At 36.9% G+C, this 12,196-nt stretch overlaps 1 protein-coding gene across 1 annotated transcript in view; it reads left to right on the top strand.

Moving 5' to 3' along the window:
* The first annotated feature begins 322 nt into the window (after positions 1-322).
* Positions 323-12,196, top strand: part of LOC122464871 (protein eyes shut homolog) — a 32,101-nt gene continuing 20,227 nt past the window's right edge. Inside the window, exons 1-3 of the mRNA XM_043541925.1 lie at positions 323-442; positions 767-906; positions 10,041-10,207. Of these exons, the coding sequence (XP_043397860.1) occupies positions 352-442; positions 767-906; positions 10,041-10,207 (398 nt within the window). The 5' untranslated portion in view covers positions 323-351. The remainder of the gene's footprint in view (positions 443-766; positions 907-10,040; positions 10,208-12,196) is intronic.

Below are 12,196 nucleotides of genomic sequence, written 5' to 3'. Positions count from 1 at the left end.
GAGCTGCTTCAGAGAGACTGGAGAGCATTGTTATTATTTACTATTTGTATGATCATAGAGCTTAGGGCAGCTAGGTGCTGTACAAACACAGAGACTTACTCTGTAAAGCATGGAGCACTTTTCCAGTCAATAGGAGGTGAGGGCTCTTGGATCCTTACAAGATTAAGTCCTTAGGTTCTAGTCAATATTCCACTGGTTGTTTTGACTGTTTAAAACCTTAAATATTTTATTCTGTAAACTATTTGTTCCAGTTTGATATTTTATTTATTAAGAATCTGTTCATCATCCCTAACATTTTTTAGGGGGAAATAAACAATCTTTTTGGATTTTTACCCAGGAGCGTTCTGTGAGATGGAAATTGATGAGTGTGGTTCCAATCCATGTAAACACGGAGGAACATGCATTGATTCCATAGGCCACTTTAAGTGTACCTGCCTCATGGGTAAGTCATTCCAGATAAATTGTACTTCTTTAGTAACACCAATATTAAATGAGAGAATTTAATTTAATTTAATTCACCTATTTAAATTCTCTTTCAATCATTTCCTTATATAAAAGTGGCCATACAGCTTGACTTAATACATCGTTATACAATGCATAATTTTTTGCAGACTCTCCTTTCATGCTTTGTTTGAAGTGTCCTTTTCGAAACATAAAATGGTCCAATTACTCCTAGAGTTATGTTAACTACTAGCGTCATGGCTAGCCCCAATGTCAATGTATGTGAATGAACTGTGATTAAAAATTTTCTCTTTGTATGGTATAGGATTTGAAGGTGAAAAATGTGAACTGGATATCGATGCCTGCTTATTCTACAATATAAGCTGCACCTCAGAGGAACTGTGTGTGGACAGACCTCATGGACTTAATTATACATGTTTGTTACCATGTATTGAAAATATAGAGGTAAGATAAAGTAATATGTTCACCCCAATACTTTATGAAAATAAAATATTATAAAACCACAATCAAGTAATGGTAGTTGAAAATATTATAAATTTATTAAAAAAAAAAACATAGAAATTCTCATTGTAAGTACTAAGAACCTGCATATATAGGATTGAATTAAATTTGGTTCACATTCAGAGTATCTCAAAATATTTTATGAAGTAATGAGTTATATAATAGTAATGCAATGACTGTTCAGGCAAATATATTATCCATTATGAACCCAGAAATCACTCCCAACACCTAAGATATTAGAATCCATTGTTATTATGTGAGGAAATGCTTCCCAGGGGAAGAGAGTAATCCCCAATTCATATTCAAAAAGTACAATGGAATCCTATGCATCTGTTTGGACAATGAATGTGTGGAAGAAACCTCAGTTCAGCATGGTATCCAAATGATCATACTACTGTTGCCCCCGCACTCCAGTGCTAGTATTAGCCGTCAGACTGATTCCACGTGTAGAAATTGTATTCAGGATCATTTGGTCCAGAGGCTAGAGTGCTACACATTGAGTTAGATCGTATAAAGAAACCTTCAAGACCATGTACATACCTGCAAGATATACTGATCTGACTTTAAAGGCTCAGCAGTCAATTGAATTGGTGTAAATTATGACAGAATTTCTTCTCTTTTTTTTTCCTTTCTGTACTACAGGACAACTGTATATTTACTTGGCTATTTTCAATACCATTACAAACTCTGTTTTAAAAACGACTCAACCCATTTCTAAAGAAAGATGTGATGAGATCTTGAAACTGTTTACTCATATGAGTAGTCCATTCAATAGAACTATTTGTGTGACTAAAATTTATTCACATAACAAAGGGCTGCAGTCCTGGGCCCTTATTTTCAATTTTTAGGATATTTTATTGGAGGAAATAAAATTCTATTGTATTTTTCATAATGATATTTATTTGAAAAACAATGTTTGTGTCCTAGTCATTTCAAACAGCTGCCCAGACATGATAACCTGTGCTTAAAAAGATTTGATGTAGTCAATTATTTTACTGAAATATACTTACCACAAAAATATACTGTACAAAGCAGGCAATGCATTTACAAAGAAGCAATCAACATTTATTTTACCTTGAAGTCCATGGGTACCACATTCACCAATGAATATGAAATATAACACAGAAATACTTACTGCCTTAAAGGTTTAAATTTAAATTGTTCAGCATCTGGTAAATTTTAACATTTTTATGATTTAAAGTGCTATACTGAGTGCAAATTTACTGTACCTTGCATAACACTATAATGATGCAATAATCATTATGGCTAGTTAGGATGGGAAGTGATGATGTGCCAAGGATGCTGATGGGAGCTACTAAAACATTTTATTGTAATATTTCCTTAAAAGCCTTAAGACATATCTAATTTATTCATACAAACATTACAGAGACAGTCATAAATTTATGTGGACTGTATATATATTGTGTGAGGCATTTAATTTGGTCATAATGTGATAAACTACTGTTTTCTCTAAGGTGAAAGAAAACAGAAATAAAAAGAAAGTATGAGATACATTTTCTTTTTGCTCAACTCCTTAGTGCAGAGATCAGTAAATTAATATCATTTGCTTCGTGAAAATGACTTAAAAAACTCTGAACGGTGTTTGGTGTAGTGTTAGTAATATTGTAAGTGATACTACAATTTCCATTAAGGAATTAAATTAAATAATTTCTTAAACATTTAAAGCCGTTATTTCTTTTTGTAGGTATGAATGATTGCAAATTGCCGGCACTACTATGATGGGTCTCGCGCTTTCTCTTCTTGTGGGGGGCGGGGAGGGGGTTCAGGGCACCATTTCTTGCCCCTGAACTGGGTATTAACTGCCCCACTAGTCTCCTAGAGGAGGGGAGTGGAAAGGGAGGGACCTGGGCCCGCCCTCTACTCCGGGTCCCAGCCCAGGGGCCCTAGGGATAGCGGTAAACCAACTAGCTTATGCTCAAATAAATTTTAAGGTGCCACAAGTCCTCCTTTTCTTTTTGCGGATACAGACTAACACGGCTGCTACTCTGAAACCTGTCATTTTTGAGTTATAAGTGGGGAAAAAGAATGGTTTTCGAAAACTAAAACCCACCCATTTTTCAAAAAATGGCTTTTCTGATTTATCTCAGACTTGTCCCCCATACAAATAATTCTTCTGTGGGCAGAATGTTTATTACTGGTGATGTATGAGCCAGAAATAGCATGGCTTGGCTTTTAGATTTCTGGTTGGCTTTGCAGGTCTGACATTTAGAAAAAAGCTATACTTGCAATGTAAGCAAAACAAATTTGATCTGGTTTCAATGAGACACGGTCAATGGGTGTAGATTTTTTTTTTTTTCAATTTAGGAGCCACTTTTCAAAGTAGAACTACATTTTATTGTTTAAAGTATGAACTAATTATAAACCCTCAAGTCTAAATATGTTCAAACATGGTATTCGCCTTCTATAGTACATTGGGCTGCTACAAGGACTGTTGTGGATATAAAAGATTAACAATTTATACTTTCAAATTGTGTGGGATTTTAGCTTGGGCCATTCTACCCCAGAGAAGGTTGGTATTTTAGTGCTATTATACAATACTCGTACAGACATGGAGCCTTAACATTCTACCTGCCCTAACTATCATTTATGGGGATTCCGTAATCCACCTTTGCGGGGACAGATACCCTCTGAATAACAGGTGGAATTTTAAAACTTCAGGATTGTAGTTTGAGACACACTTTAGGATGAAGTATCAGGGGGTAGCTGTGTTAGTCTGTATCCACAAAAACAACAAGGATTCTGGTGGCACCTTAAAGACTAACAGTTTTATTTGGGCATAAGCTTTCATGGGTAAACAACCACTTCTTCAGATGCATGAAGTGAAAATTACAGATGCAGGCATTATATACTGACACATGAAGAGAAGTTACCTCACAAGTGGAGAAACAGTGTTGACAGGGCCAATTCAATCATGGTGAATGTAGTCCACTCCCAATAATTGATGAGGAGGTGTCAATTCCAGGAGAGGCAAAGCTGCTTTTGTAATGAGCCAGCCACTCCCAGTCCCTATTCAAACCCAAATTAAGGGTGTTAAATTTGCAAATGAATTTTACTTCTGCAGTTCTGCAAATTTAGGATGAAAATCTCTGAATAAAGGTAGTAGCTCAGTCAGTTTTCATTGTAGGCATAAGTTTTAGACACCGCCAGCAACCACTATAACTTTCTGGAAAAAAGGTCTTTTCTGTATATTTCTATACATTGTCATGATATATTGAGTTTATAATCCAAGACCATTTCTCAATTTGAGGATGGATATTTATTTCATTGTCTGGGATCAGAGGTAAAAGACAGCAAAAAGGTAAACATTTGTTTCATTTCTTGAAAAAAAAAAACAAACAGAATCCTGCTTTCTACCCATTATGTCTCCCATGAGTCCTGAAGAGAATATCGTCACTTGCCATCTAGGGCAAATTAACTGATCATTTTCACTTTATGGCATTTTTTGGTTGCCCTGCCTGCAACTATGAGATTGGCTTTGCAGTGATAATGCCTGAGATAATCTGCAATAATATGATTAGGGGTTACTATAAAAAGGGACAATATTGTTTATTAAAATAGTAACAGGAAGCCAGGCAAATTGGACTGGGAAATTTCTTGGGAGAAACTGGACAGTGAAGCAGAGACAGAGAGAGAGAGTTGCCTAGGGAATCACACTGTTTCTTTATTGTAAGAAATGTTCTTGTTCAGTTTTAGAGAAAAGTAACTGCCTGTATTTCTTTATCATTATCACATAACAAGGCATTTAAAAAAAAAAACTTTATTTTTGATATACAAGCCTTGGGAAGATTCTGGTATTGGGGGAATGAGGAAAGGTGGCTCATCAAATGATCTCACTCTTATCAAGGACAGATTTTGATACCCTTACTTATACTTAATAGTATTTTACTCCACAAGTAGTCTAATAGGTACTACTGAGTGTAAGAGTATCAGAATTTAGTTTTAATTTGCAAAATGAAAGGGTTAGAAAACCATTTGTATAGAGGTCTTTTTGTGATTTGAATAGTATCTTAACAATTGTATTTAGCTTAAATTCCTTCTAAAATTATTTCTGTTTCTATCAAAACTGGAGTATAATAATCTAAGGCAGTGGTGGGCAACCTCTGGCCAGTAGGCTGCTACTTCCCGCAGCTCCCATTGGCTGGGAACGGCAAACCACGGTCACTGGGAGCTGTGGGTAGCTGTGCCTGGGGACGGTCAATGCAAACACTGTCTTGCGGCCTGCCAGCAGATTACCCTGATGGGCTGCCTGCGGGCTGCAGGTTGCCCACTGCTGATATAAGGACTTGTCTGCACTGCTCTGCAGTGCAGGCTACGGGAGTATGGATTGCATAGTGCACCAAAATGTCTCACTGTACTACTCTGTGTGGGTGCTGATGGTGTGAACTAAAAGGTAGCTTGCTTCCATTAACATAGTCCTTTTTCAAACAGACTATGTTAACGTGTAGTCCTGTTTGAAAGAGGACTATGTTTATGCGAACTATGCACTTTTTATTTCATACCAGCAATTAGAATGCAACATTTATGTGCACTCTGCAATTCATACCCCTTTACTCAGTTTCAGTTGTGACCTCAGTCCTGATTTAAATCTAACTGAAGGACAACTTTCCTAACAACCCCTCCCCCCACCCTTCAATCCTCTTTTCTTAGTTCCTATGGAAAGTAAAGCCACACCCAGAGGAACAGGTGACTCAGGGAACTGGTCATGGAATCTGGAGCCTTTCACTTCTAGGTAACTGGTTGGAATCCAGCCCAGGCTGGTAGTCACCAAAAGACATTGCCATATGATAACCCTTGGGAAATAAGCCCAGTCTAGTTCCCAGTGTCACCAGGCAGCCACATCACAAAAAACACCACTGTAACTGGCATTGACTTGGACTCCCTTCTGAAACTGCCTCTGAGGGTGCAAGAGCTGACAGGGCATGAAGCCTTGACTCCCCTCTAGGGAGACCATAGACGTATGTTCCAATGGAACAATGAAAGTGTCACCTGATATGGGGAGGTACGCAACTGCAGAAAACATATCCCATTCCCCCAACCCCGCAGATGGGCCTAGACTCTGGAACTCACTGCCAAAGAATGAAGAATGAGGAACATACAAAAGCCAGTAGGAGAACACTTCAATCTTCCTGGACACTCAATAACAGATTTTAAAATAGCATTCTTCAACAAAAAAACCTTTAAAAACAGACTTCAGAGAGAAACTGCAGAGCTACAATTCATTTGCAAATTTAACACCATCAGTTTGGGTTTGAATAGGGACTGGGATTGGCTGACTCCCAACAAAAGCAATTTTCCCTCTCTTGATATTGACAGCTCCTCATCAATTATTGGGAGGTGGATCACATCCACCCTGACTGAATTGGCCTTCAACATTAGTTCTCCACTTGTAAGGTAACTCCCTTCTCTTCATGTGCCGATATATATTTATGCCTGTATCTGTAATTTTCACTCCATGCATATGAAGAAGTGGGTTTTTTACCCATGAAAGATTATGACCAAATAAATCTGTTAGTCTTCAAGGTGCCATCGGAATTCTTGTTGAAGCTGTATCTAATCTAAAACATTGAAGCAGGTTGCTAGAATAGGTTACAGTACAAGTGGGTCAGTGTACCCATACTAGCTTAGTGGAGCCTCTCACATACAGAAAGTTACTCATGTGAGTAAGTGTTTGTAGGCTAGGGGCTTATGGATGATGTGATTGTTAAATGAACATTAAAGGGAGGTTGTCAGTTGTCAAGGTAGGCTCATTTGAACAATATACATTTAATACAGTAAAATGCAAGGTCATATATCTAGAAATAAAGAATTTAGGTCACATGTACTGGTGGGTAATTGCCCTGGAATGCAGTGAGAATAAATAGGACTTAGGGGTTATTGAAAGTACCAGCTGAACATAAGTTCCCAGGGTAATGCTGTAGCTAAGAGGACAAATGTGATCCTTGGTTGTAAGAGCAGGGGAGTATAGAGCAGGAGTAGGGAAATGGTATTATTACCTTTAGATAAAGCCATTCATGGATACTGTATCCAGTTCTATGGCCAGTCCACACTTCAGCAAGGATTTTGACAAAGTGGAAAGGGTTCAGGAAAGAGCTACAAGAATTATTTGAAATGTGGGAAACCTGCCTTATAGTAAGAGACTAAAAGAGCTCAATCGATTTAGTTTATCCAAGAGAAGGGTTAAGAGATGGCTTGCTCATGGTCTGCAAGTACCTAAATGGGGAATAAATTTCTGATAGTAGTCAGATCTTAATTTGAACAGAAAAAGGCAGTACACAATCTAATAGTTAGATGATGAAGTTACACAAATTCGGACTAGAAATAAGGTGCACATTTTTAACTGTGCCCCCTTAGCTACAGTACCACACTGGGAGCTCAGGTTCAGCTGGAATTTGCAATGATCCTAACTCCTTTGCATTGTCACTGCATTCCAAGATAACCACTGAAACAACTCACCTAGGAACATCATGGACTCGCCATCATTTGGAGTCTTTAAATAAAACTAGATATTTCTGAAAGGTCTGCTTTATCTCAAACAGAGTTTACAGGCTTGATGCAGGAATCACTGAGTGAAAATGTCTGGCCTGACATATGCAGGAGGTCAGACTAGTTGATCATAATAGTACCTTTTGGCCTTAAGGTTTTGGACTCTATAATTGGTGAGGAAGCACGCTTGCACACATATATACTATACTCATAATGCTGCTGTTATCTCTGATCAAATATAGAGAAACACCAGTGGGTAGACTACCCTCATATAGGTATATTGGGGATATAAAGACCTCATATTTTGTTTTATTCCTAAATTCAAATGTACTCTGCTTTTCTTAACATTTTATTTATAATTTCCTGATGCACAATTCAGTAATGAACTTTGAAATCAAGGCAAACATTTTATATGAGATCCAATAACAAATGGAGTGGGAGAGAGCATTTAGAGCCTTGAAAATTTAGCAAAACCTCAGGAAATACCCAGACAAAATAAAAGGGCAAGATATATACATTTATATATAAAAGGGAAAAGATATTTCCATAACTGTAAAGAGGGCTTGATTCTACCAACTTTATTCAAGCTGAGTAGTTCCCTCCATCAAGAGTAGTCACATTGAGAAATGAGCCCAGCATAATTCCAGTATTTAACACTAATAGCATAGCAAAAAGATCCAATTTTAAGGTCAGTTTAAAACTTAATCAAAGACAAATTAATATAGCGAATTTCTGGCAAGAATTTTTATTGCTACAAATCTTGATAACATTTTAAATGGATTCAGACTCAATCAAACTGAGATACTAGGGAGCTACATAGATCATTGGCCGAGCCCAACTCACCATTTTCTTTAGAAGTCAATAGACTAGCGAGAAAAGCCTTAGTTTCATATTTTTTAAAAGTAGTTTTTCCTATTTTTATGAAGGCTAAGTTTGCATGGAAGCTGAAAAGAGACCTTAAAACTTAAACACTGACAAGAAAAGAGGATACATTTCCTTCCTAGAGCTCAGGTGATCTTTGATACATTGGAAAATGAATGAACATTTTTGTTTAAAGAAAAAAAAAGAGTATTTTTCCCCAACAAAATTTATTAATCTTTCACAATCAGCAGATTGCAAAATGTGCTAGTCCTTGCCAATCCTGTAAAATATTTACTAAGCATCAAAACAGGTTCAGAACTATATACAGGATAGATTGAAGACACTAGCAGAATTTTAAAGGTTAGTCATAGAATTATATTAATTCATCTTCCTGACAACCCTTGGAAAATCCAGAAAACTCAAGTCATACAAACATTTTCCTTTAAGCATCACAAATCTGCATTTTCATTAAATAATGCTGTAGGTGATATATTTGTATCTGCTAAGTTTTACTTGCCACTCAAAGCAGGGTATCCAACAACTAAGCACAAGAGAAATGTAGAAAGGTGCATGTAAGAAACTACTTCTGCTCTTAAGGTTCAGTGGAGTTGCCCTGGTTTAAGTAAGAGCAGATTTTGGTTCAAAAAGTCTTACTCATCTGTTTCAGTGCTTCTCCTTCTATGCCCCCAAAAAGTATGTTAGTATGTTACATTTGTCAGTCTTCACATTGTAATGACCAGCTAAAGTAGGAATTCCCCAAATTGCCTATAGATCTTTCAACATTCAGTGGCTGGCCAGAGAATTAGCCTGCCTGACAAACTGTTCAATATTATGTCTATAGTGACTGGTGGCTTATTTTCTCGACGAAACCAGCAACTTCATTTTAAAGAGGGTTTACCATAGCAAGAAATGTCATGGCTATCTGAAAATTATATTACTACTTTGTTTTGTTTTTTTCTTTCAAAGATAAGTATATTTTAACCCCCCCCCCAAAAAAAAAAAAAAAAAAAAAACAATTAGAATTCTAAGTCCAAAAACAGATGAAATGTGATGTCCTTGTCTCATTCAGTCACATAGGGTTTTTTTTTTAATACCCATATTTTAGAACATAACAAATACTCATATTCTAAAGTGTGCCCTTTGTTCCTCATACAGCCTTTTGCTTCTTCTAGCTCAGTGGTTTCCAAGCTATGGTCTGAGGACCCCTGGGTACACACACTATGTCTAAGATTTCCAACTTTTTGTTCAACATTTTTCAGGGGTCTGCAAATGAAAAAAAGATTGAAAACCACTGTTCTAGCTAATCATTACCGAACCAGCAAAAATGTTCACATCTGCTGACTAGAGCTTTATTCTAAGTTAAATTATAACTATGCTACAGGCTGCAATGCTTTTATTTTCTACATTTAACAGAATAGGTTATTTTATTATTTGTCATCTTACCTAAAATACGTGTGTTTATAACCAATTATAACAAACTGTATAGTTACACTGTATCATAACATTGTACACAACAATAGATTCAAATGTTCGTTTCTCTTCATTGCACTTTATATTTTAATTCACTGAGATTTGTCTTTGACCACATTATGAGAGAAAACTGTCACACTCCCAGTTATTTCCAAAACAGTTTATTTAATCAAATTTCTTAGGTAAGAACAACCCGTAGAGATGAAACCCTCTTCTTGTATGTGTGTAATTCTCACTTTTAGTCATGTGCAAATGGAGGTAGCTGCTTCCTTGATGAAGACAACAAGAGTTCTCAATGTGTCTGTGCTCCTGGATGGACTGGGCGAACGTGCCTGGAGAACATTAATGACTGTGAAGAGAACTGGTGCCAGCATGGAGCCACTTGTGAAGATGGAATCAATGAATACAGGTACTAACATGACACTTTAAGTGTATTCATAGAAGTTTGTGCAGGCTAAAGGCAAAGGTGAAATATTATTCCCTCCTGTTAAAATTAAAATGTGATTTGCTATTGCATTCCTGTCCTCCCTCAAATCTTAAAATGTCATGGGCACGAACTTGTAATAAGTGCATACCTTCAAAAAATATACTGTTCAGACTGAAATATTTCACAGGCTGGTCTCATAACTATACATATCTTTACCTGACAGGAGGCTAAAAGAACTAAAATACATTCCCAGCTAAACGGTTCATCTTTGCTTACAAAATGGTACATAACTTTAGGCCCATGAAGTGACAAATGCAGTAGCTTTTCGTATTAAAATATAAATAAAAATAACTAAATGGATAATTGAAATACTGAGTTATTGGTGGCCTTTACTTGAGGATGTTCAGACAAAACTGTCCAATGTGTTCTAGTTTCCTTGGTAAGCTATAAACACACTACACATATTTTAAAACCAGGCTCAGTGAAATTAGGGAGAAAATAACTCTATGCACAGGCACTGTGCAGTTGTGCTTCTGAGCACTGAATTATTTTTCTGTCAGGAAAAGGTGTAAAATAATCTCTATATAATCTCTATTAATATTTTTTGAAGTTGTGGTTTTTATGCTACCTCCAGTTACAGTGAGTATATATAATTAATATGCTTTATAATTTATATTCTAAAGCTCATGATAGAAACTATTAAAACATCTGAAATAAAAATATGCTTGCTCTCTAGCACTGCTGTCCTAGAAGCCTCTAATAAAATATGTAACTTAAATAATAATTGACCCGCCCCCCAACCCATACAAAATTAGATAAGTATACCCTACCAAATACAGCTGGCTTTGGGGGGAGCATGAGGGAGGGGGAAGAATGGATGATAATTTTTTTCACACACAAAAAAATCACAAAAATGCTTTTTTTCCAAAAATGTGGAATTTCATTTTTTTTCCGACTAACTTTAATATCAATTCATTGTACCATCTTCAATTATTTAATAATTTTAAAGGGGGTAAATGTGTGATTGTATGTAGTTGGCAGGTAAAATATTCCACAGTTTTAGTGTGACATACACAGGGTACTATGTAGACTGATGAACAGCTGTTGCATCTCAGACCTCTTACCTCAGGTGCCTTTTACACTGCTTTTGCTGCTGTAGTTTCCACTCTGGTTCTGCTCACACACATTCTTCAGCATGTAAATCACTCCCAGCTATATTGTGAGAGTGCTGCAGTCAGCCACTCTGGAATTACGTGACAGGGTGACACCAGTACATTCCCAGTCCCAGATTTTTCCCCAGAAATGTGCGTCTGGTACTGTTCAGCCTTCTCCTGGACAATACAAGTTCATATAAAGCCTGTTATTTCATTAATAGAAATACACAGATCCTGTTATCCCAAATGGATTTTCCCAAACACTTCAATTCAAACACATTTATTTAGATAAAACAATACAACAAGTTTATTAACTACAAAGAGATAGATGCTGAGTGAACACAAGTAATGAGGCATAAAGGTCAGACTCGGTTACAAGAAAAATAAAGATAAAATGCAACTAATGCCTAACTTAACAAATTAGGCTAAATTCAAAGCAAAGTCTCTCTAACCACATTTCAGAAGTTCTACTTGCTGAACTTCTATCAGTCAGGATCCCTCCCCCAGTCCAACACTGATTTCTTTGTTCCTCAGGTGTTTGTGAATGCTCCGGATAGAGACAGAGAGAGAGAGAATTTGGGTTTTCTGTCCTTTCTTTTTCTAGTCCTCTCTCTCCTTTGAGAAGCTTCTCCAGCTGGGAACAGGGGACCAGGCAGTCTCCCTGGACAGGAACTCTATTCTGTTTGCTCTGGTGGAGATTTTCACCCATGTACCTTTTCCTTCCAAAGAATAGCCACTTAGCAGGTGATGGCCCATTTGACCTTGCTTACACCTGGCTGAGGTGTCAGCTTGCCCTTTGTCTCTGAGGAACTGGTTT

The sequence above is a fragment of the Chelonia mydas genome, chromosome 3 (genome assembly GCF_015237465.2).
Source record: "Chelonia mydas isolate rCheMyd1 chromosome 3, rCheMyd1.pri.v2, whole genome shotgun sequence".
NCBI classification, from domain to species: Eukaryota; Metazoa; Chordata; order Testudines; family Cheloniidae; genus Chelonia; species Chelonia mydas.
The sequence above is the reverse complement of the archived record's forward strand: the minus strand, read 5'-3'. Positions and strand labels throughout refer to the sequence as shown.